The following is a 27,316-nucleotide window of genomic DNA, read 5'->3' on the forward strand; positions in this document are numbered from 1 at the left end:
AAGTGATAATTTAGGGATAAACATAAAAAATTAAATCTATACAGTTTAACTAAAGGAATAAGGTATGTCAAAGAACACAGCAGTATTAGACAAAGTAATAACATGAGAAAATTGAAAACAATGATAGGTAACTTTTTTCTTAACATTGTATGTTCAGTTATGGAAAATGAGTAACCCTCAAAGCAAAACTCACAAAATGAGACACAATGTTACTATTCTTTTAAATCTTATCTCTAATTTTAAAACTCACCATCTCTATCATTGTGTATGAAATAATACTGTTGTTCATGCTCATACAACAACTAAAGAAATTTGGTTCCCTATGTAAGAGTGAGGACCCAGTAAATATCAGGCCTTGCCATACTATGTGCTGAATACAGTATAACGTATTATATGCTGAATCCCTGTCTCACAGTACTTTCAGTCTTGAATAAAGGATAAATGATGAGTTTCACAAAATCTAGATCTAAGTGTCTGGTATAACTCAGGACAGAACTTTCCAGTCATTAGGTGACAGTAGTTTTCAATTCCATGAAGGAAATAGTATTCCATGTACCTAGAGGCAAAAAGCTGAACTGTTCATTAGCCAGGCTCTGACCCACTGGGTCACCTGAGGGGGAATACTACTACTCTTCCAAGAACACTCCTGGGTTTGGGGTGATTTTTCTGCAGTGGTGATGATAGCATATCTGTTAAATAGTTTTGATGCATCTAGAGCACAAACACAGAGATATTTCATTCCCTGACAAGAAGAGTTTCCACTCTCCTCAGCACTCTGTCCTTCTCCCATTCACACACGTTTTGCTTGCTACACGCTATTTATGAATGAGGTGGCTTCCCACTCCCACTCAAGCACTCTCAAATATGTGCCGCCACAAAAAATAGTCAACATAACACCCAAATTAATTTATAATTATAAGGCAATTTTTAACAGTTGCTAGCGGGGCTTATATAACTTTAAATGCAGTATGCACTCACAACATGCACACACATTATTGTCAGATGAGTCATTGGCTGGGCTTGAATGTCAAATCTGCAAGTTCACAGCAAAGAGTTTTTACCAGTTCAGCTACAGAAATAATCTGAAGTATGAAGCTGTTCCCTTCATGCAGACTGGCCCAAAGGAGTTAACAGTAACACAGGCAGCAGATAGCAGGTATTCATTGAAAACTGACTCTTTACATAAATATAAATAGATACGTATTGTAGATGTGTTAATATATATTTAAGTATCAACATATTTATTATATATGGATATTATATAAAAATAATATGTATCCACACAAAAGGATTAATATATTTTTATAGATATAGTATTACTATAAATAAATCAATATTCATATGCCAGACTGTGGATTAGTGGTTATAAAGACAGTATAACCACTGCAAGTATGTCCCCTCTTTGCATTACCTTTTAACACGGAACATAGGACCTGTGGATGAAAATATATAAACTACAAACCACATCAGCAAAGAACCAGAGCACGTAAACAGCCGCAGACACTGTAACGTGTACATGAGGTACAGCAGCTAGAGAATGGCACACGGGTCCCCTGGGTTAAACAGCACCACCTATTTTGAAGCATAATTTTTGAAGAGCAATAAACTGGGTTTATAGCCCTTTGAGATTTCTGAATTCTGGCATCACATTACAAAACTCACTTTAATACAGTATGCTTGTTTGCTCTTGCAGGAAAATGGTGGAAGACCACAGGTGCCTATTACAGGAAGATAGAGTCGCTCCCTCCATCTTGTTTGCCACTATTTTCTAAGTGCTTCTGAAGTCAACAATAGCTATCACTTGTCAATTATTAATTTCCCTGTATTTATTAGTAGAAAAATGATAAATCTCTAGCTATTTTATGACATTCGCAAGCATAGCAGGCCTTGATAATTTTTGCTAAGTCAATCAATTACAAATAATTTTACCTAATACTTTGTCAACATGAGCTGCCAAAGCAGCCCCTTGTGTATTTATTAGGAGAGAAGATATTTCCATGCCTAAACCACTGTTTTTTCCCCCAATACTCAACCACCCTATTATTTTCTGTGTATTGAAAAACTACAGATATACTATTATTTTCTAGATACCAGAAAATGTTTATTTTGCCATTACTTCATATTAAACACAATACACATACAGCTATAAGTAAAAAGGTATGACAAAGAACAATGCAACAAACAAAAATAAGAAACCGTAAGATTGAAACAATTTTGCTACAGTTGAGCCAAAATAAAAAGAAAGTCTACTGAGTCAAATACTTGAGACAACTCCCATCCATTGCAGTCCAAACAGTTTAAAGTTTGCTGAGTTCTGTACAGAATAAATCCTTTACTTTTTATCTACAGCAACATTGCCCAATGGAAATATTTCATATGTTTCAAATGACAGATATTATGAAAGAAAGGCCTGTACCACTATAACAAATTCAATACTCCACATTAAACACTTGCCAAGAATTTGCTTTTTTCTTTTAAATAATTTCAGATTTGTACCTGACAGCCAAAAATTCTCTTTGGAGTGGTCTAACTCTACAGTGGATTTCAAACCTTGTTCTGAAAATCTTGCAAAATATCTAATGGAAGTCTCACAAAATTTGAAGGTATCATCACTTGCAGGTAAATTACTTCAACTTTTTCTAGTAGCATTTACAAGACGTAGTAATCTGCCAAACTGTAAAAATGTGAGCCAGAATTTTCTCTGCTCATTGACTTCCAAAAGCTGTTTTTATGGTGCAGTATTATATTTGGTCTTATTCTACAAGATATATTGCACTTGAGTTCCACAGTGATTGGCATCACCACAGGGGCCCACTGTGTAAGTAGACAAGCTATAGTATTTACTATTGTTGTTACTAAATCTTTATAAACATAAGGAGCACGTTCAATTTGGGTATCACTATATCAGGCACAGTATAAAAAGACAATAAATGTCTCATGTTTTCATTTTTCAGCTATATGGACTCTGCAGTTTGACCGCTACTACGTTGCTCCTTACCACCAGGCAATTTCAGAATTAGATCCAGCTGCTTTCCATAAGTGATGGCCATCCTTTGGAAATTATTAAAATACACTATAAAGTGTTACTAACTGTGTAGTGACTGCCACCTTTGTCACAAACACCCTGGTAATTCTGTCCTAAAACTTGTAACTATACAACTAGCCATCCAGACACTTTAAGGATAAGACACACCCGAACAAAATTTCAATAAATTAGAATTTCCATGTATTCAGCACCCAAATAATGTAGTGAAAGGAGTGAAGAATGAAGAGAAAAACTTCCTTAATTCTGTAGTCGCATCTCAATGCCGTTTGAGTCCTTCAGCTTAAGGAAGTCCAAAATACAGTGCTTTTTTTTTTACCAGAGAGAAACACTCTGGGGACAGGATCTGACTAAATGGGACAAAACTATCTGTTGAGAGGCTGGCCAACCAGATAGGGAGACCTTTAAGCTAGAAACAATAGGGGACAGAGCAATTCCTCAACAAACAAGTAAGTTGGGGGTAGGGCAGGCAAGGCAAAGGTCCTGGCTGATGGGAACACAAGGGCAATCCACACAACTGAGATGAAGTGGAATCCCGTTGAGCATAGGCACGTAAGGAAGGAGGTGCAGCAGTACAGCCTTGTGGGGAAAGCTGGGTAATTGGCACAGTTGGGTACCTCTCTGGCATGCCTCTACACTAATGTGCACTGCATGGGGAACAAACAGGAGGAGTTAAAGTGTGTACAGTCATGGGGCTACAACCTCACTGGGAACATGGAGACATGGTGGGACAGCTTCTATGACTGGAAGGCTGCAATTGAGGAATACAGACATTTTAGGAAGGACAGGCTGGGAAGGCTCAGGGGAGATCTTACTGCTCTCTACAACTACCTGAAAGGAGGTTGTAGTGAGGTGGGTGTCAGTCTCTCTTCCCAAGTAACAAGTGATAGGACAAGAGGAAATGGCCTCAACTTGCACCAGGGGAGATTTAGATTGGATATTAGGAAAAATTTCTTCACCTAAAGGGTTATCAAGCACTGGAACAGGCTGCTCAGGGAAGTGGTTGAGTCATCATCCCTGGCAGTATTTAAAAGACGCGTAGATGTGGCACTTCAGGGACACAGTTTAGTGGGACTTGGCAGTGTCAAGATTTAAGTCAGACTCAATGATCTTAAAGATCTTTTCCAACCAAAATGATTCCATGATTCTAAGATTACAAGGAGGAGTTGTCCTTTATGTGAGAAAGCAGCTAGAGTACATAGAGCTCTGCCTAGGGATGGGTCAGGAGTCAGTCAAGAGCTTAGGGATGAAGATTAGCAGGCAGACCAAAATGGGTGCTGTTGTAGTGGCTATCTGCTAAAGACTTACTGATTAGGAAAAAGAAACAGATGAGAACTTTTCCAAAAAACTGGAGGAAGCCCCACACGTACAGGCCCTGGGCCTCATGGGGAACTTCACCCACACTGGTATCTGCTGGAGGGGCAATAGCAGGACGAAACATTCTAATTTCTTGACTGCTCTGATGACAACTTTCTGACACAGGTGATTGAAGAGTCAACAAGGAGAGGTACTGTGCTGGACCTGATACTTACAAAAAATGAAGAACTGGTTAAGGATGTGAAAGTTAGAAGCAGCCTTGGCTGCAGTGACCATGAGATGGTAGGGTTCAGGATCCTAAGAGGAGGGAGAAGGGCAAAAACCAGGACCACAGACCTGCACTGCAGGAGAGCAGACTGCAGCCTCTTCAGGTCTCTGCTTGGAAGAATCCCATGAGATACAGCCCTGCAGAGAAGACTGGTCCAGGACTGCTGGCTGATATTCAAGGATCACCTCCTCCAAGCTCAAGAAAGGTCCATCCCAACAAGTAGGACACAAAGCAAGGGCAGCAGGAGGCTTGTATGGATGAGCAAGAGGCTCGTAACTGAACCTGGGCATTAAAAGGAAGAATACAAGAGGCAGAAGTGGGGTCAGGTAATCCAGGAGTAAAGGGTTGCTGTCCAGTCATGCACAGAAGTGAAGGGCAAGAAGAAAGGATTCTACAAGTATGTAGACAGCAAAAGGAAGACTAAGGAAAATGTGGGTCTTGCGCTGAATGGGGAAGGGGAGCTGGTGACACAGGACACAGAAAAGGCCAAGGTACTCAATGCCTTCTTTGCTTCAGTCTTTACCAGTAAAACCACCCTTCAGGAATCCAGGTCCCTGAGACCAGAAGGAAAGTCTGGAGCAAGGAAGACTTACCTTTGGTGGGGAGGACCAGGATAGGGAGAGCTTAAACAAACTGGACATATGCAAGTCCTAATGGCCTCATGGGTTGCACCCACGAGTGCTGAGGGAGAGGGACGATGTCATTGCGAGGCCACTCTTGAACGGTCATGGCAGCAGGGAGAGGTTCCTTAAGACTGGAGTAAAGCAAATGTCACTACCTTCAAGAATAACAAGAAGGAAGATCAAGGAAAACTACAGGCTAGTCAGCCTCATTTCAGTGCCTGGCAATTGAAGGTGATGGAGGGAATCCTCCTGGAAAGCATTCCCAAACACATGGAAGATAAGAAGGTGACTGGGAGCAGTCTGCAGGGTTTTACAAAGGTCACAGGCTTGACCCTTCTGCAATGAGGTGACTAGCTTGGTGGGTGAAGGAATAGCAGCTGATGTTATTTACATCAACTTTAGTAAGCCTTCAGACACTGTCTCCCATAACATCATCATAGACAAGCTGACAGTATGGGTTAGATCAGTGGACAGTGGATTGAAAACTGGCAGAACAGCTGAGCACCAGAGAATTGTGATCAGTAGCACAAAGTCTAGTTGGAGGCTGGTAACTAGCAGTGTACCCCAGGGGTCAATACTGGGTCCAGTCCTGCTTAACAGCTTCATTAGTGAGCTGGATGATGGGGCAGAGTGCACCCTCAGCTAGTCTGCAGATGACACCAAACTGGGAGGAGGGGCTGATACACCCGAGGGTCCTGCTGCTGTCCAGAGGGACCTGGACAGGATGGAGAAATGGGCCAACAAGAACCTCACGCAGTTCAACAAGGGGAAGCGCAAAGTCCTGCACCTGGGGAGGAACAACCCTAGGCACCAGTACATGCTGGGGGCCACCCAGCTGGAAAGCAGCTTGGCAGAACAGGACCTGGGGTCCTGGTGGGCAAGTTGAACAGGCTAGCAGTGGACCCTTGTGGCAAAAACTAACAGTACCCTGGGCTGCATAAAGAAGTGTGTTGCCAGCAGGCTGAGGGAGGTGATCCTTCCTCTGCTCAGCTGGTGAAGCTGCATCTAGAGTACTGCATCCTGTTCCAGCCTCCCCAGTACAATAAAGATACGGACTTACTGGAGCAAGCACAGCTGGGACTATTCAGCCTGGAGAAGAGAAGGCTCAGGGGGGATCTCATCAATGTGTATAAACACCTGGATTGGCTAATATGTCAAAAGACCAGGCAACTTCAATTATACACACTATTGTCTGCTTCACTTACAAAACCAGATTTTCCCCAAAATCCTGGAATTATGAAATCATTATTTTTCAAAATGGAAAAATATGCATTCCTTAGTAACCAAAATGCTACTCCAAGCTTTCACAGTAGTTACTCTAGGTGAAGACAAACCATAAAATATTCAGGTCCAACATACAATTTATATTTAATTTACCAGTACGAGAAATGGAGTTGACCTTGTAAGTGAATTTCCACTGTGACAGCAGTTTTTGCTAATGGCAATTACTACTACAGACTTTGTAATTTACAGAAAACGTTATCTTGTATTTCTTAATACAGAACCCAACACTTAAATACTAAAAATATGCCAGGCTTCTATAATGAAGTCTGACAGAAGCTGTACTCACCCTTTTTTTAATCTTATCTCTCTCAAAAGACAAGCAAACCACAAAGGTGCTTATCAGAGATTCATATTTGGAAAGGCATGTACAACTGTTTGTTATAACTATTTCCTAAAACCAAGACTCAGACTTTATAATACATTGCACTTTGCCATTCTTACTGAAATTTCAAATTAAACTTCTGATATATCATTAGTGATTAAAGTTCAATAGTAGCATGAAGACTAATCCAAGTATTCCACCCTCAGTTCACTGTTAAGAGAGCAAGTAACAGCCTACATATAAACTACTGATTAACTGTGACATCACTGGCTGATGGAAATAATCTTGCCTATCACTTTATTCACATAATTCAGGGTTTTTTTTAGAAAAAGATACATACCATAATAAAAAGAAGGCAAATAATTGCTCACTAACCTCTGCTTCAACTGCTTGTGATTGCAGAAGCTGCCGTATACGAAGAATGTCCTTCTCTATTTGTTGAATTCTCGCCACCCTCACCTGAAATGAATGCATTTTTGTTTGATTTTGTTCAAAACTTCTTTTACTTACTGTATAGAATGGCAATATGAAGAGTTCTGTTCCAATACAGCTGACTACAAAACTACTTCATTCATGTGGTAATTCAAGTCTTCTTTGTAATAAAACACAGGCATGAATGCAAACATTTAAAACATAGTGAGTCGCTGGGTTTTTAATAAAACCGATACTCATTTGGATGTAATAGGTCATCATACAGTATACATTCAGGTATAAAAAAAATGCTCTAGTAACTCACACAATTTTCCTGTTTCTGAAACTGAAACTTTGTGCAGATCTTTAGCAACTTATTTGACTTTCATCTCAAATGTTAGAATTCTACTTGCCTTACAGAGATTTGAGAGAGATTTATATTTGCAGAGTGTCTTGAAGGTATGAAATCCTGAATGACTTCTATTATATTCAGTTATTATAATTATTTGGGAGTTTTGGTTATGCACAGCCTCTGAGTATTTTCTGCTCCTAAAAATCTCAAAGAATTTAACAGGCTAAGTACGAAGAAAACTACATACTGCTTCTTTGGTTTGTCTGGGATTTTATAGACATCTCTGAATCAGAGTCTTTTACAGCCATATTGCTACTCGTTTCCCACTGCAACCATTCTGTGGTTAGTGAAGGGAACGTTAAAAAACCCAAATGTTACAAGATACATATACTCTATACAAGTTGTATTGTGAAGCAAAGGATGCATTATGATTATGTGAAACAGTTAGTATATAAAGTTATATAACCCTGTATGAACTTGATAATTTAACAAATTGACATTATTTGACTTTAAAAGTGGGCAGAAAATAATTAGCCCAATAGTATCAGGATATGAACAGAACACTGAACTGATTACATAGTATTTTTTGTGTATGATGGATAGCTTAATAAAATGCACACATAATTGAAAGAAAAATCCCGATTATTTTACCTGATTAACACTTACAATGCTATACTAAAAAAGGAAAGGCTTTGTGCATCTACTGGACACTGCAAGGATCAGCATTATAACCAATCTTTCTTAACATGTTTATAATCCGAAAATAGAAGTAAGATGAACTTTTAAAAGGTGTTAATGCCAAAAGATACACATGGAATAGAAACACAATCTCATCTAGAAATTATAGAAATATAGAAGAAAATATAATCACAAAATAGAATGAATTCCTGAAACACGCATCATAAGCAGCTATGGGAAAAGCATCATAAACTTCAACATTTAGTAGAAATGCAAAGCTATGAACATTAAACTATAAATTTAATTTGAATTTGTAAAGTAAAGTATCAGAAAAAATGCCAATAAAAATTTGAAAGCTGCATACACAGAAGCTTCAGCACAACATGAGGTAAACAGATAATTCATCCCACCTTTGCTCCTGGATCAAGAAATTCTTAAGTATTAGAAAGAATATATTCCTGGAAATAACTGTGCATTGGTGACGTGATGCATGCAGAATATGTCTCTCATTGTCTTTAAGAGCAACTAAATTTCCCCTAAATTGAGTTTCTTTCTGTGTAACCAGCAATTTATTCCATAAATCCATCAAGAGAATCTGAATATCCATATATACACACCTAAACATGGGGAAGTATTTTTCTGCATGTGGAAAAAAAAAAATTTAAAAAATTGCATGATTTGCCCAGTATCACTGATGGAGTCTTCAAGAGGGACAGGAATTCAATCCACCCTTCCCAATTTTAGTGCAGAGATTTAAACACCAGACCATTCTTCTTTCTACTAATTCATTATTTGTATTAGAGGGAAATCAAGGAGTTCCATTAACCAGGAGCATAACTTTGTACCAAACACTGTACAAACAGACAAAAGAATGTGTGAGACTCCAGGATCCAAATTTTCTTATATCTTTAGTGGCCTGCTGTTTTAGCAAACTTTTAAGGATTTTGGCATAAATTCTTATGACAATAAACACTTCCTGTGAGCTTTTAAGGAACTCTACACCTAAAAAACATGAGATCCTTCTTGTTCTGGCATGAAGGAAAAATAAAATTCTATGTGAACATGATTTCAGTCTTGGAATTGGAATTTTTATTTTTTATATTTTATAGAAATTAAGTTTGCTTCTACTTATTCCTAGGTATATAGGCTACAACATTTGAATAGTCAAAATAAAACATGGTAAGTATGCTTTTTTGTTTTTTCACATTAAGAACTACCACGTGAAGTTAAAAGCTTCAGGGAATAGTACAAGTTAGTGTAAATAATTAAACACTAAAATAAATTGCTAATAGTCTTCTAGTGCATCCTTCTGAGTAACTGTTGTTGAGGCATGTGCTTGTATATAATCTTCATAAAAGATAACATCAACAGTGAGTTGCTGTGAGCTAACTTGCTTCAGAAAGAAGAGGTTAAAGGAAGCAAAGCCCAATCATGACAGATGAAAGAAGATGGCCATTATCTTAAGGTCCACAAGAAAGGGTGGCTAGTGCATCAATCACTTGGGCAACAGCAGGTTATCAGCTCTCTCACAGAATAATCTTTGGGACTCTTAATACAGAGATGTCTGCAATGTCAGCCTTTATACAGCTGAACCATTCTCTCCCTTAAATCTATGTTTTGCATTGTATTGTGTGTCACAATCAGTTAGGGTGGAAAGAAAATACAGAGCAGAAAGCAAGCTGAAAAAGTAGTAAGTTCACTATACTTGCCAAATATGACTATTTCAGTTTGCATGTTTAAACATCACAGTGAAATAATCCAGAATTTGCTTTTATGTATTTGTACACCAATGAACTTCTACACAGTTTTGGCACCTGTCCTTGATGAAATGAAACCAAGAGGAATTACCAGTCAAATTCACAAGAAGCACATGCAGAAGTAGTTATTTCTTACTTTATAATCTTCATATAATCACAATAGACACTGCAATTTCTGTAAATATATGTGTTACACATAAACAGTTGTGATAAGCCCATGGGCAAACATTAATTCAGAAAACCGTAAAATGTTTCAACATCTCTTGGTAGCATTTATTCTCTGCCTGAGTGCATTCAGAATTTTGCTAGCAGCCTACCATACCTATTTAGCTTAATTCACCTTATTCTAGCTTAAGCTTGTTAGCAGCAAGAAAACCTTCCCAGAAGTTCTAGTGTCAATGCTGTAACACTTTCTTCTGTAATAGGGGTAACCAGGTATCTGCAGACAATCCTGAGTCTGCTCTGCCTTCACTCAGGACTGGCTGACACAAGTTGCACAGCTGAATTCATGCAGGGCATCACCAGTGCTGACAAACCTTGGTAACACAGCCATACAGCTTCCACATCAGAGCCAGTTATTATCCAGGCAGATTAAACTTGGCTCTGCCTGAGTACATCTATATAGACAAATCCCTACACAGCCTTTATGTACACACCTGACAATCGTGGGATATCTGTTTTGCTAAATACTTGTAACCATAGGAATTTTCTGAAAAGTCCTACTGAATTACTCACTTTAAAATTTAAAGCAGCTTTTCTAATTACAAACAAAATTAATCAGAAATGTTTCTTACGTAGCAAAATTTTGTGTTGAGTAAACCTAGCAAGAAAAATAGAGCCTAAACAGAATATTTTTATTGAAAGGACTTATTTTTGTAACATTCATCATAAAAAACCCCCAGACTATCTTACCAAGCTGGTTATTTAACATCTCTGGAAATAAATGGTAGGAAATAATACAAATTGTTGTTCTACTACTGTGGGGGAATGGTTTTTATAACCAGCAAGCAACTGATTATTCCATTTACATGTTCCACACAATTACATTCTGAGTTATACTTCCAAATGTCTGTAACATGATTTGCATACAGAATTGTACATGTCTTAATCATGAATGCAAAACAGCTCTCGGTGAGAGCAAACAAATTCCAGATATATATGTGAATTACTGTCATGGTTTAACTCCAGCCAGCAACTAAGCACCACAGAGCCACTCACTTACTTACTCAGTTGAATACCTTGTTTTCAAAGATTATTCCTTGATACACGGTTTCTGGTTAAGGAAACTTAACAAAAGTAGCTGGACTTTATTCTAAACTAAAAAGCATGAAAAAAACCAGCATGACAGATGCAAAATAGAGCAGTTGCAAATACATGATTGCTTGAAGCTAAAATGGTAATAAATTATAAACAAATAATCATTAAAAAGTATTTTCTTTTGAAGAAATTGCCTACCTCTGCCTACTCATAAGTCTTCTTTTGAATAGGCAGAGGAGGGTGCTTTTTGCTGAGTAGTTATTTCCTATGTTCTGATTCCTATTTTTGTGTTTGAAAGGCCAACTAAATGCTCTAAGGTATCACTGTGTTTACACACAGTTTAAAGATACAACTACCAATAATTGAATAAAAATGCAGGAAAACTTTTCCCCTTCCTTCTAATTATGAAAGACAAACTATACCTGTGCTCGCTTCTCCATGTCCTGACAAGTACCTAGTTGTTCTTCCATTGCAGCTCTGATTTGTCTTGCCTCATACTCCAGCTGCCTTCTGGTCATATCTGTTTGCAAGGAGAACTGAAATTGAAGTACAGAGAAGGCATTTTAGTAAATAACGTTTATGTAAACTATGTATTTCTCTGAACAAAAGCAGAACAATTACTTTTCCACACCAAACTTCATAAACAAATAAAACATAGTAATAGATCCTTAAAATATGACTGCATTATTAAACAATATTATGTGTTCTTGTTTTTAACCAACAGACTACCTGTAAGTTCTGTCAAATGACTAAATGTAATAGATAAACACTGAGACAGTACCATTCTTACAAGCCTAGAATATCTGGCTACTAAAGTATGTCAGCATACCAATAAAACTGTTATGCGTGCCATCTGAATCAGTATTTTCAAAAGTATTCAGGGGTATCAAACTACTGCACATAGTGATAGTATTCATCTGCCACCTACCCTATTTTTAACTACCCTAACTAAAAGCACAAGTGTTCAATTCAGGAACAACACCACAGCTTAAGGGAAGACGTTCCAACCGATACAGATTTTTCAAGGCAGGAGCAAAGCACTTGACTGGTTTTGGACAATTACTCAGTTTGCAAATAAATGAGTCTCCAAGAGCAGTCCTCCCAGAAGACTGCACCAAGATCAATTCAGAGAGTGAAAAAGAGACAATCATCTACAAATACATAAAATGCTACTAAAAAGAATGGGATCTGTCATTTTGTTGTGGCTGGAGTAAGTAGTAATGGATATAAATTATCACAAAAGAGATTTAGTGTAGATGTTAAGTAAGACATTCTAATCAGTGTGCCCAGGTGGCCAAGAAGGCCAACGGCATCCTGGCCTGTATCAGAAATAGTGTGGCCAGCAGGAGCAGGGCAGTGATCGTCCCCCTGTACTGGGCACTGGTGAGGCCGCACCTCGAGTGCTGTGTTCAGTTTTGGGCCCCTCACTCCAGGAAAGACACTGAGGTGCTGGAGTGTGTCCAGAGAAGGACAACGAAGCTGGTGAAGGGCCTGGAGCACAAGTCTTATGAGGAGCGGCTGAGGGAGCTGGGGCTGTTCAGTCTAGAAAAGAGAAGGCTGAGGGGAGACCTTATCGCTCTCTACAACTACCTGAAAGGGGGTTGTAGCGAGGTGGGTGCTGGTCTCTTCTGTCAGGTGGCTGGAGATAGGACAAGAGGAAATGGCCTCAAGTTGAGGCAAGGGAGGTTTAGGTTAGATATTATGAAAAATTTCTTTACTGAGACGGTTGTTAAGCATTGGAATGGGCTCCCCAGGGAAGTGGTTGAGTCACCATCCCTGGAGATATTCAAAAAGCAAGTGGACAGGGTACTTCAGGACATGGTTTAGTGGGCATGGTTAATGGTTGGACTCGATGATCTTGAAGGTCTTTTCCAACCTAAATGATTCTATGATTCTATAAGAAGGCCTAAGTTAATTCATTACCTATGAAACTGGGGAGACAATCTTAAAACCTACAACAGAGTGACACAGACACAGCTGACAGTGTCCTTGGGAATGGGTTGCACTTCCTCAAGATCCTTTTCAGACCTTCTCCCCTTGCTTCTGGTGCTCTGATAAGCTCAGCCATGACTCAGTGTTAGGTTTGCTGAAGTGCAGCTGCTCCACCCCAGTCACGGAAGCGTTTCCATTCTCTGTTTCCATTTCCAAGTGGCTGACTGATTCCTGATCAGGTATGACTGTAAAGACGTGTAACCAGGTCTTCCCAACACTGTATGTGTGAAGGAATACACTGCAAATATATCCAAGTTGCTGAGGTCTGACAACAGGAAAACCTGTGCTATCTGGCATATTAGACACCTTCATTATCTCAGATAATGGTGAGTTGACTAGAAATAGTTTGGAGATGCCAAGGTAAAAGCTTGGAGCAACAATACCTGCACAAGCTATAGCACCACTTTCTTGCTGTTATGAATTAAGAGCTCCTTAATTGTCTCTTAGGCTAATATTGCTCTCAAAACGAAAAGAATCCACTAAATAACAGAATGGATAGAGAAAAGACCTTTGGAAGATAGAGTTAAAGAAGCAGCATACTGACATGTAATTCACTTGTCATAATGACTTTGCAGTGCTCCTCTCTATCACTGACAAAATTCATACCTATCAGTATAAATGTGTAAAATTATACACAAAAAATGCATTGTTTAGGCTAAGCTAGTTTTACATAGTGAATAAATAATGTTTTAAATTAAAATAATAGTAGAGAATGTCACCAACTTCACAAAATACACAGAACATTTAAACAGAGATCATAGCACCAGATACATGACCAAACATACTGAAGGTACTTACATTTTCAGTAAGGGGGAGACTATCAATCCTTTTAGTCAGGTTCTGAAGCTGGGCGTAATACCAGTCCTTTTCTTTCTCTTCCTTCTCAAGCTCCGCAAGCAGAAGGGATCTATTAAAAACAGAAGTGGAAAATGTCTCACTGTTAAGACCTCATTACCATACGTAGGTACAGAAATAGGCATTGATACCCATAAAAAAGATTAAATGAGAAACAAGGTTTGAAGAGGGCACTAGGATGACATTTGAGAAGGTGGGTGGAGTTCCCTGGCCCTAGCTAATGAACCTATCCATTCCTCCGTGCTAAGCAAGTCACTAGCTTCTTGTATATCAGGTCCACATCTATAAAAGAGGAAAATACCTACACTTCTCTACAAAACCACTTTGAAATCTAAAGCTAAGAGGCATTTTGTGAAAGCAAAAAAACAGTTATTAGTCATGTGCTAACTTGTATTCTGCTTCTTTTAGACAATATGGTTTCTACAATGCATCAAACTACATTTAAGAAAAGGCCTGGATGTTAAAGGAGCGTATACATCCCTGAATTACATTACTGAATTAAATTATCTCATCTGCCTTCGCAGTGTGTCCTGGTTTCAGCTGGGATAGTTCATTTTCTTCTTAGTAGCTACTATGTGCTATGTTTTGGATTTGAGCTGAGATCAGTGTTGATAACACAGGGATGTTTTCGTTACTGCTGAGCAGTGCTCACACAGAGTCCACCATACCGTTGCAGCTAACTGTAGCAGGATTACAGGAAAACAGTAATTCTTCAGCCACAAGGATGGGGCTGGCAGGAATTCCTTAAGTCCTTTAGACAGACTGAAGGAAAAGCTAATGAATGGTGCTCGGGGAAAGCCTGCAAGGAAGGTAATTTTTTTCGGCCTCCCACCTGCCCATCTTCTTAACACATACCCTGGGTGCCTGATCTCTGCGCATGCAGGCATTCTGCATGGCTTCCCTTCTTAGCACCTTGGGTGCCCATGCACCAGTTTTGTTCAGTTTGTGAAATCAAATTTGCAAAAGCAAAATTAATGCAATCCTTATAAAAAGTATTTTTACCATATGAGGATTTGCAAATGTGAAAGGACTGACTAATTCTGCCTCTGGATGTCAAAGAAGTGGTAGTAGAAACCGGAGGCATTACTTTCAGCTAAGTGAACATGTGATTAAGTTTCTCTTGTAAAATGTAGAGTATTCAGTCTGTGAGACACTGTGTCATTCAATCTGTTTTGACATGCACAATGGATGCTAGAAGCAAGAAAAGAACTTAGGAAGCATAAATGCTGCAGAAACAACATAATGCATGACCTGAGGGCGACTCCTTTAACTTAATAGTGTCATTTTAGCTTTTGAGTAATGCTTTATTTGGGATTACTAGTTTGGTATCACTGCTCCATGAGAATTGAGGTTTTAACAATGTCTTTAAGGTCGCTCAGCACAAAGCCTGAAGGGTTGGTACAACTATAGCAGGTTGCACTTCATTTTCCTTGAAAATAAGCAAGTCTCTGTAGATATGCCTGTGATAAGCTGCTCCCCACACTTAACATTACTGTCAGATAGTACACCAAACAGAAGTATAGCTCCTTCTCAGCCTTCTGGAACCTCCTGAGGTTAGGAGAGCATTTAAGGTAGAAGAGCTGTTACTAATCATGGAAAAAAATTCATGGAAAAACACAGTGCAGTTATTCCACCTTTTTATACCCCAGAATTGTTTACAACAAGACTTTCACAGTACCAGAGAAAATTCTGTTCTCTGTCATACACCGTCAAGTTCAGTGAGAATGCAGCAAGGCAAATGAATCAAGCTTTTGGAACTTCACACTACTTTTATGAGTTAACAAAAAGAAGTTTCCAATTTGAACTGCTTTTCTGAAGGGTGGGTATTTTGAAACACTTCTCTAATGTGGTATTTTTGAAGCTCCCAACAATATATGAAGCTAAATGAATGCAGAAAAGGGGTTTCTTCTTTTGGAAATCTTTTCTGCATAACTATGTCAATGTTATTCCTAGTTAAAAGGGAGAAGGGAAACAAACTATATGCTACTCTACTTGCATTATGTAAATTACAATTATAATTAATACTTTCACTTAAATTGGTAGGTAATAAAATCTTGAAAATGACACACTCCTGATAGATGCTGTAAAGACTTAGGTAAGCCGTACAGTCAGACAAAGGGAGAGAAGAGTAGAGGGAGAAAGCAGTCATGAGACAGAGAAAATGCTCAAAATCAAGTTTAAGAAAAAAAAGGGTGGCATAAACCAGAAGGAATAACAAGGCATACATTTTTGTAAAATATTCACCACAACATTATCATCTTTAGTGGTAAATTACAGAATTTACAAAGTTGAGATTATTAAATCTACTAAATTGCAAAAGGCAAACCAACAGAAAAAATAACCTGCAGTGTACTCTGAAAAATTTTGTTGTTGACACAGTGTCTTACCAAATAAACCTGGAAATAGCCAGAGAGAAAGAAGGAGATTTTTAATGAACAGCGTATTCTAAATTGGCAACCAAAAAACATACATCCCCCCACTTTTTTCTCTTTTCTTTTTTTGACTTTGAAATTACAGGAGAGCCAAGCAAATGAGAAAAAGGCAGATAATTTCAACTTCATTCTGGCAAGTGAATCAATTAATCTTCCCCTCAGAAGATCACTTTTAGCCAAGCTAAATAATTTTTTCAATACAAAACAAATTTTAGCAATTTTTTTTCTTACTTGTTTACTTTAATAAACATCTAGTGAATTAGTTTATTAAGAAACGTCTTGTGAATTTGCCAAGTTCACACACAGTTAGTACATGATTTGGTCCTTGCCCAAACACTGTAGCCTGTGAGCAGCACATATTGTGCCAGTGTGTTAAGATACTGACTGGAAATGTTACCCCGCTGCAGATTTCCAAAAAATGTTATTTTCTTCTAAATAATTTTAATATTTTGAGGCTTGTCAAGTTCCATGAGTTCTTTGAAAATCTGTTTAAGTGCCAAAAAAATTCCATTAGCAAATAACACATGTTTATATACATGTTTAGAAACACAGAAACTTGGTTAAGTATGCCAAACAAGTTCAGACACAAAGCACAGGAAAACAAGTGGTTAATTTTCTTTCAGAAATTGTAGTGATTTCACACGCATGGTCCTACACCCCCCACCCCAAGTTCTGATTCATTTGGCTACCCAGGGTCTACATCAATGCCCCACGCATTCCTACATGTCCCCTGAAACAGCATAAAGAATAGGGCAGTTTGGATTATCCATCATTTCACTATTAATGAAGCCAGATGTGATCTGGCCGTGCCTCTACAGATCTTCTCCACAGCATAAATCTTACCCCATCAGGTATGACAGTAACACTGCCTAAGCTCATCTGAAATTAAAATATCCTTATCCCTTTTTTTCGGCATTATTTGCAACAAAGACCAGTTCACTGCCTAAGCTGTCTTTATTGCCAAGAAAAAAGTCCAAAGAACTATCATCTTAGAATCCATAGGAGTGGGAAAGGATCACAGATCATAAATCAGATGTGCTAACGACCCTGAAGAACTCCAGCTGCTATAAATTAATACTCTTTGTTCCAAGGGACCCAGAGTTCACTTGAATTGTAACTGAAAGTCCTAACTACACTTAAAGATTTTAGTATCACATGCGGTAAAAAACAGCACTGGAAGAATTCAGACAAGTACACTGTTTTGTCAAGATGGAAAATGACAGACACATTAGATTCTTGAAGACTGGGATGAGCAAGTGGGAAGAGATTCCCAAATTCCTAAATATTCCTATGCAGCTCCTCAGGAATCTAGATTTTATGCAACAGAACAAATATGATTAGTGATCCTGACTAGAATAGAGTGGCTGCTAGAAGAGGCTCAGTATGGACCCATGGGAAGTTACTTTCATTCTACTGACAGGACCAAAATAAAGGGAGCTAGAAATAGTACCTTGGAAGAAAAGTGTACTCCTCAGCTCTTGACTGCAAAAATTTCACTGAATACCACGAAAGGCCCTTTAAAGAAGGGGTTTCTGAAGGGCTGTCCACAAACCACTTATTACCCACCCACCAAACTTTTGTATTAAGACTCTGAAGTGGAATTTTTTGCTTGCTAATGACTACTAGGCATAAAAATACTGTGTTGCTGTTTATTTGGGTTTGCAGCCCTTTTGCAGCCCCCAGCTTGACATCCCATCCATTAAGTAGCAGTCAATGACCAAATCTTTAGGAAACCCTGTCTTATGGACAGGCTTCTGAAAGCACCTGGGATTTCAGTCATGTTCATTTTAAAATAGAAAGATGTCTTCAGCGGAAACAGCTGCATGACTCTTTGCATTTTCTTGATAAGCGATTCATAAAGTACTAGAAATCTGTATTATGTCCTGAAAGTATGTTTTTCCTATTAAATGGATACCACTATCTTCCAACAAAAGAAATTCCATGATTTTGTCAACATAAAACATCAGATGGGAACAGCATCTTGAAGATAAGAGTAAATATCTTTGTTTAGCTGACAGGTTTGCTGAGAGAGCAGAATCACTAGGTAAATGTCTGCTAATAGTAAATAACTGATCAACCAGCTATGGCAGTCATAACCACTTGCGAAAAAGAGAAGAGATTGCACCATCACATTGTTACAGTTTCAGCACTTATCAACACTCCTGAGGAGATATGGAGGTGTTTGGGATGCTCCACCCCCTCTCTCTAAATATATTTCAGATGCTGACAATCTGCTGATCAAAATAAAAGAACCTTCAGCAAACAAAGAGTAACAATGAAATGCATATATGAAGAAGCAGTAGAAACTGTATGATGTGCTCTAAGATTTTTTTTGTATTTTTTTGTGTGCACCTAAATATAATGTAGACTCCTGGTTTCCTTACCTGTCAAGATAAATATACCAGTGATCAAAACCATATGCATGATAGCTAAATACTAGGTGTGTCAGTAAAATTTCATGTTAAAATTAGAAGTCAATCCATGCTAGATGAATAAACAAAGAAATTTACCTCTCTTTTTCTAGCTCTTCTAAATAACCAGTGCTTTCTCTGCTTCCATTCATAAATCCTCTTCTTGGAAATGATCCCATGGGAACAGGACTGCACTCTCCTGAACGGCTTGACACAGACCCTTCCCGGCTCCCATAAGAACGCACAGACACCTTTGGCCTTAACTTTACTCCAGGGAAATTGGTACTTTCCAAGTTCAGTTCTGGATAATAAAGAGCAAACATTTTCAGAGTTGAAGTTCAGCAGCACAAATTTAAAAGATAATTTCTATCTTAATTTCTTATTTCCTAAACAAATCCATGATTTTTTGATGGCAACTTTTTGCATGGAAATCCACAGAATAACATAATGTGAACAAAACCATTCTTAATGATACATTTGGAGAATACTAGCCATCTGAGCAGATGGCCAAACTGCAATCCTGACAATCAGAACAGTATCGCCCCATGAGCCTGCCTGCCTCTTTACCAGAGGACTTAATAAATGGGCAGAGTTTTGCATAAATGTCATATGAATTGTTCTTGTGGCCCACTTCCTAGTAGCTTCTTTCTCAGATATCCTGCAGATGCTTCACTGTCACGTAAATGATGACAACTTTGTTCACCACAGGGCCCTTAAATGTAGACATCCCCTATGAAATTTCTGGTTCAGTGGTAGGGATAATGGATGTACACAGGGAGTCAGAGGTCTGGGCTTGCTTTGCACATCCCATATAATGGGATGATGCACATTACAGCACATGCTCTAGGGAAGGGGGCATCAATTTGCAGCGCAACAGACACAATTCTAGTAATATGTCATGGAGAGGGCAGGGCATGCAAACAAGTTTAGAAAATTGGTGGAAGTAATCCATCATTAGCTTAAACAAATGTGTATTTTCTGAAGAACTGAATTAAAAGTGAGTTATATCAAAAGCAATTTGTATGAAGCCCTAGGGTAACAGTAGCAAAAGCATAAAAGCAGCATAGGCACATAACTTTTTTTGAGAATGTGTCTTAAAATGCTTAGCAACAATAACAGGCACTGTGACTATGCCCAACCATCAGTCAGCACTGGAAAGAAGACGCAGCTGAGTTGAAAATGTTACCCTGAAGAAAAAACAACTGAGAAACAAATGAACCCACTTAAAACAAAATTCTAGATTTACCTTTAAGTCGCTCCAGTAAGTCAATTTGTCCAGAGGACGCCATGGCCTCATCTTCAATACTTCCTTGTAGCTGTTTCAGCACCTCCTGTGAGAAATTAAGCTTAATTAAGAAATCCTCACAATAATAAACCACAAGATAAATACATCTTATCCTGCCTCAAGTGCACATTTATGTAACAGCTACTGAGACACTGATGTAAATTATATTTCATGCGAGCAGTGATCAAGTGTCATAATTTTAATTGCCATCAAATACATTCTACAGTATTTCCCCAAGCACTGTCACAATATAAAGTATATCCTGAATAACACCTCTAAAAGTTACAGAAGTATCTTGAATACCACACTTTTTAAACCTCAGAGATATCGGAGCAGAACTAATCCCCAAGATTTATTTTCTGTGAGGCCTTAGCACCACTGTAAAACAGCAAGCCACAGCAAACCAGTATTCTTACTAGTACGACTGCTACTACCATCAATGTTACCACCATGTGCTGGTTTTGGCTGGGATATAGTTCATTTTCTTCATAGTAGCTAGTACGGGCTATGTTTTGGATTTGTGCTGGAATCAGGGTTGGTGACAAAGGGCTGTTTTCGTTACTGCTGAGCAGTGCTCACACAGAGTCCAGGCCTTTTCTGCTTCTCACCCCACCCCACCAGCGAGCAGGCTGGGGGTGCACAAGAAGTTGGGAGGGGACACGGCCGGGACAGCTGACCCCAACCGACCACAGGGATATTCCACACCATATGGCGTCATGCCCAGCAAATAAAGCTGGGGGAAGAAGAAGGAAGGGGAGGATGTTCAGAGTGATGGCGTTTGTCTTCCCAAGTAACTGTTATGCATGATGGAGCCCTGCTTGCCCGGAGATGGTTGAACACCTGCCTGCCGATGGGAAGTGCTGAATGAATTCCTTGTTCTGCCTTGCTTGTGTGTGTGGCTTTTGCTTTACCTATTAAACTGTCTTTATGTCAGCCCACGGGTTTTCTCACTTTTACTCTTCTGATTCTCTCCCCCATCCCACTGGGAGGGAGGTGAGTGAGTGGCTGCGTGGGGTTAAACCATGACACACCACCACAGCTATGAGGAAAAGACTTAAGATTCCTTTATGGTGTCATATTATTTGGCTTATTACTACTACTACTGCTACCACCACCACACCTACAAGACAAGAGATTTAGGACTCCTTCATGCACCTGAAGCTTCAAAGCCAAGAATACTGTCGTGTGCTGCTGAAACTGTGTATGATAAAATTATATGGCTGAAGGAACATACTTCTAATGCACAAAAAGATTCATAGTAAACAATGACAACTACACTAAAAGGGCCCTGTAAGCCCCCAGGTCCCTAAAGCTCAGTGGCCTAAATTCAGGTAGAAAATTAAATGCAAGTTAGTGAATACCTTTTCTAGATCATAATGGCGGACACATCAATAGCAAATATAAATTGAAAAGACTGGCCACAAGGCAAAAAGCTCTTACTGGAATTTAAAATATCATTTTTCATACTGTGCCAGAGAAAATATTTTTAGAAGCAGCAATAGTCAGGAAATGAAAACAATTTTCAATAACGAAAGGTACTCCATACTTTTCATACATAGCTCTACACCCAGAATTGCACTTCTGTTCAGACCTGAAAACTAATGACTTTTAGACAATTTAAAAGATCTCCACATCACTGTTTTGCTCTTTTAAGAGCCTAGCATACCTTACAATCAACATTAATGGTTCAATGGTTCTTATACAGAAAGAATCTTTTAAATACATTTTGCTCTTTTCAAAGGAAACAAAACGGCATCTACAAGAAGTCAAGGTATTCTTTAGACACACTACTGAGCTTTTCTGTATTCAAAGTACTGTTTCTTGTACCAAAAAAAAAAAAAAAAAAAGAAGTAAAAGGATTTTGAGTAAAGAACTGCACAGGGTTCTGGGGAAATAATCTCCAAGCACTAGACTCAGAGTAAACAGTAGCAGCACAGTCACTGCAGCCACCCACCGTGTAATTAGATGCTGGTACTCTACGAAGAGTACAGACATGCTAATTATGTTTACACTGTTTTGTGGAAATAATTCTGCAGGTGGAGTTGAGGCCAAATTTCCCAATTTACATGTTGCCCAACTGATGGAGTCAATGTGTGTGCGCATTCACATTTTAGTTTGGATCAGTCTGCCAGACTCCCATCTGCCCCACCAGCTGTACTTCGGTTCACATCTCAGGGTGATCTCTAAGCATGAATCAAATTCCTTTCCAATCAAACCAAGACAGCAGTTACACTCAAGTCTGCTAATGGGCATTCACTCCTATGGGACTAGCTGGAGCGAGTCCAAAACCAAAATCCTCTGAAACATACATAGTATCCATGCTGGGTCCTCAACATAATTTTTCTACAGACCTGCTCTTACTGCACTACCTGTTAATGCTGGCATAGCCTTTAGGATCAAGTCTGGTGTGATAAAAATCACTACTCTCAGAAAGATGTCTCCACTGTGCTTGTGCTTTTAAGTACGTTCAAGGGCATCCTCGTTAGCCACATAGCCCAGCCATCTCTATACGTAACATCTGCCTTGTCAGCAAAGTCAGACAAACAAGTAATCTGGTGTTTTTCAAAGAAGGACTCCTACATTATCTGACATAACAGCAGATAACATTTGCAGACAGCAGTCTTAGCTGAAAAGCCTAAAAGGGCAACGTGGATACGTGGAGTGGTCTTGGGAGTTTTGCAGGCTTCTGAAAGACCTGTCAACTTAGATAAATTTAGAAATAACTAATGAATCCCTTTCCTCTGAGAACAGCACCTTGGTGCAGGGGAAAAAAACCAACAGAAACATCTAGCTCCTCTTCCCATTCTCTTCTTCAAAGCCTCTTTCTCACCTCTCTGCATGGCAGTTCTGTGATTTCAGAAATCGTATGTTCAGGATACTTTCCTACATAATGAGTCTTCCTTCTTCAAGAGCCAATATGAACAGCTAAGTGGAAACACTATCATCTTTTCCTGTGCTACCAAATTACATGACTGAGGTGTCCAGGCAGCTAGGGACTGCTCTTTCTGAATACTGGCAACAGTTAAACATTAGCATACTGGATCACATCTCTCAATTTTCTCTGCCACAACTCATTAATTTAGTTTGTAACTTTTAGTTTTTGAATTATACCCTTTTTTTCAACAGCACATGCATTTTTTTCATATTAGTAGGTAAAGCGTTCTTTTCTGTATTTTTCTACATTTCTTTTTAATAGTAACATTGTAAAGTAACAATGCCGTTATGAGGCTATGACATCAGTTTCAAACTCAATCACTGCATGCTTTGAAATCTAGGCTGACAAAGCAGACAAAGGTTAGAGAGGGAGATGCAGCCCCTGGGCCAGGTAGTGGTGGAAAATGAGGCAGTGTGCTAAAATGACAAATTGGGGAATTTACAGTTTTACTTGAATAAAGGAACAGAGAAGTTTTCTGCAATAGCCCATTTGGAGGAAATACGGCAAGTTATCTATTACTGTAACAATGCAAATTTTTATTTATTCACTTATTATAACTCCAGGACTCAACACTAATGCTGTTTACATGCAGTTCTCCCATTTTTTCCCCCAAGATTAATACAGTGCTTTGAAATAGTATTTTTCCACGATAATTTTATATTACATTTGATATGTCCGCTAAATAGTGTAAAATCTTCTTCACAAATAAACCTGAATCAATTTAACTAAAGTTAGATTAATATTCTCTTTAGTTATGCAAGTTTGAATAAACGTATTCGTAGCAGTTTATAGCATAATTCTAAGCAAATTCCTTACTGAGTTAGTAGTGACTTACTGAAAAAAATATGCAAACCTAAGTGTATCTATAAGGAAGACTGCAATGTTTTTTCCTGTTCTTTTAAAGAATGTAAAGTCAAATTATTTTAATGGTCACTTAAATATAACCTAGTTTATCGTCCTACTGCAGAATTACAAAAGAATGCTTTTGGAAATGGAGCTGGCCCTATGACTCATCATCATTTAAAAAGGTTTCTGTCTTCACAGTCTCTGGACTGTGAAGTACAGAAACAAAGTACTTTTTTTTTTTTTTTTTTTTTTGGACTCTGTGAATATAGTCCTGACCTTACAACTATTTTATGGATAATTAAATAAAAAAGATCAGAACTGTCAGTGAGTAATTGGAAAACTACTGAGAAGAAAAGCACCTTAACTAACAATACATGCATTCAGCTAAGTGGTAAGGGTTGTAAATAAAATTGCTTAAGGGCTGTGAATTTACTCAAGCTGCTAATAAAGAAAGAAATCACAGAGGAACAACGCTAACAATGCCAGATTTCAAATCCCAATGAATTAAGATTTTAAAGTATATTCAATTTTTGGGAATTGTAAGTATATATATTAATATTCATATTTAGAAATATTTCAAAAGACGGTATCTGTAAAAAGACATACTAGTTTAGACACATACCTTTCCTTTGGCAGAAAAGGAGCACTGATGACAACTGAGACAAATCAGATACGTTTTGTCTTCTGTAAACACTGCTTGTTTCCCTCCTCGCCCCCCCCCCCCTTTTAAATAGAAGAAGCTTTATTACTTGTATTTGCTTTTTCTAAAAGTTTTGTGTATTCAGCAAACTCCAAAATGTATGAAAACCATCATGAAAATTAAATATATGAAATCGCTGGCAGCACTATGCCAGATATACTCACAGGCCAGTATCAGCTGGAATAGTAAGGCAACAAGATGTTTTGAAATTTACTGGATCTTTTAAAGGTAAGCATGAGTCTACATTTAAAAAGATTTACAACAAAAGCTATTCTATCAATCAATTTTTAGTAAGACACTCTTCATACCCATTCCTCCTTTTTAGCTAAGAACTATTCTTGGGCCTGTGTGAAGAGACGTTCCTGTCACCTACATATATAAACACATACATAGACTTCACTGTGTGTTTCTTTCAGTGTTTCTAAACAAAACCCAAATTGAGTTATCCTTCAGTTCAGGTTTTTTATGTTATGCTTATCTTGGTTACCACTACATTTACAACATTTGAGTATAAAAACAGCTTTAACTGCACAAATACAGAAAGTGATTCAATTTCAGACAATAATTGAACATCTATCTTAGCATCATATAGGATGGGAATATGCATATTGAATGACTGAGAACTATTACTTTTAACCAAATCAGCAGTATTTTTAAATGAGAATATTTCTGACAGCATTTGTACTCATGTTTTAACCCAACTGCACTCTCAACTGGAAGCAGTTTTTCAAGTTCAACCCAGCGTTGCACATTGCGTCAATTATTATTTGCTTAAAAGGGCAGAAAAAAGGTAACATATACTAAAAGCAGCTGTCAAAACAGTAGGGGATGGATGGACAGCAGAATACTACTTTCTATGCATTTATAGATAGCATAAAGTTAAGTTCAAGGTCTTACATGACCCTTCCTAACTGTATGAACTTGAAAATGCCTTAATACTGTATCACACATGGTACAACACTCACAGGCTGAGTGAGAGCTATGGAAGAGGCCCTTTACTCCTATATACTCTGGTGAATTACACTGCTACGTCATTAAGCTTCGTGGGAGCCTGAACTGCCGAGCAATTGTTCTCATTGCTCAACCCTATAACCAGGTCCCAGTGACAACAACGATGACAGCACTGCTGAGTGAGGTGAAACACTGGAGCAACTCAACTTTTAACCTTGCAGAATGCATTTGTTATGTGAAATGACCATGTTCATTTTAATTTCAAACAATGTCATTTTCTAAAAGAAAAATAATTTGCTTGGTGCTACCACGCTCAAGAGCTGTCACTTGCTGTAACCACATACTGAAGTCAGTACCAAGATTTTAGTGCAAGCCCACTGTCAGATCAGCTAACGTTATCTGATTTTATGCTCAAAACCAATGCTGTCTGACATAACAGCAGTAACTATATATATCATCAGCTCAATTTCACCTAAATTCTTAAACAAAAAAAAAAAAAAAGAATCTTGTATTCAATTTTCCAACCAGTTTGGATTCTGGAAGAATCTTTAGAATTGCTAAGTTCATGCTAAAAATATTACTTACTACGAATTCATAACAACAAACTTAAAAAGACACAAACCAAACACAACATTAACACCAACTGCTGTCTCTTTACTGCTTAAATAAATTCACTGCTATTTTAATTGCCTATGTTTTGTAAAATGCTAAATGACTTTTATAACCACATTTTTAGTTCACATGACCTTAAAAAGAGTTATTTGCAAATGTCTGACTACATTAGTTGTGCAGTCACTGAAGAGAATTCATCATTTGATTCAATCTGTAAAACTCAGTTCAGCTTACGGGAGTTTCTCCCACTCGCACATTAGAATTTATCAAATGACCAACATACATTAATATGTTCAAAATTACTTTTATTTTTAGAGGATCTATCCATTGCACTGTCCCTTGCATATCTACTGTACTACCAGTATTCTTCCTCCCCATGTCACAATCCTGATGTGACAGTCTCCTTTATGTGCCTTAAGACTGACATGACCTCTTCCCTCCTGAAAGACATAGGTGTGTGGGGCACCACAAAAACATTCTGCAAACACCTGAGAGTAAGGGAATTAATTTGAGAAGGAAGATGAAAGCTTACACTAGGAAAAAAAAGAAGAGAAAAAAAAAAAAAAAAGCGTATCATGTTTCCTATGCTAACCATCTTCCCTTGAAAGACTTCAGAATTTCAAGTGCTTACACATTGGGAAAAGATGTATTGAAATTAAATGGAAACAAAGCATATACTGGAAAGAATATACTGGATGAATTCACACAGCACAAGTTACAGAAGCTCAGAATTTAGCACCTCTTCCACAAATATTTATACAGGCAAGGAATTTTACTGCTGTATCAATGCATTTTCTCCCTACTTGTTCACCAGACAATGCATTTGTTGAAAAACATTGAAAAATAATATTTTCATGATTAGCAACTACAGTCTTCAGAAATTTAGCCTCAAAATAGGCATTGTCAATGTCAATGGAAGACTACTGGGCAGCAAAAAGATAGTAGCTAGTACTCTGCCAACTTGCCCCTAAGAGTTTATTCTCCA

At 38.2% G+C, this 27,316-nt stretch overlaps 1 protein-coding gene across 4 annotated transcripts in view; it reads right to left on the reverse strand.

The window, feature by feature from the left end:
* Positions 1–27,316, reverse strand: part of APC (APC regulator of WNT signaling pathway) — a 107,363-nt gene that overhangs the window by 29,125 nt on the left and 50,922 nt on the right. For all 4 annotated transcript variants that reach the window (XM_041120934.1, XM_030004034.2, XM_030004036.2 and 1 more), the window contains exons 3-7: positions 20,249–20,333; positions 19,102–19,303; positions 14,103–14,211; positions 11,735–11,848; positions 7,233–7,316 (exon numbers count right to left, since the gene is read on the reverse strand). In XM_041120934.1, the coding sequence (XP_040976868.1) occupies positions 7,233–7,316; positions 11,735–11,848; positions 14,103–14,211; positions 19,102–19,303; positions 20,249–20,333 (594 nt within the window). The remainder of the gene's footprint in view (positions 1–7,232; positions 7,317–11,734; positions 11,849–14,102; positions 14,212–19,101; positions 19,304–20,248; positions 20,334–27,316) is intronic.

The sequence above is a fragment of the Aquila chrysaetos genome, chromosome Z, assembly GCF_900496995.4.
Source record: "Aquila chrysaetos chrysaetos chromosome Z, bAquChr1.4, whole genome shotgun sequence".
In the NCBI taxonomy this organism is placed as follows: Eukaryota; Metazoa; Chordata; class Aves; order Accipitriformes; family Accipitridae; genus Aquila; species Aquila chrysaetos.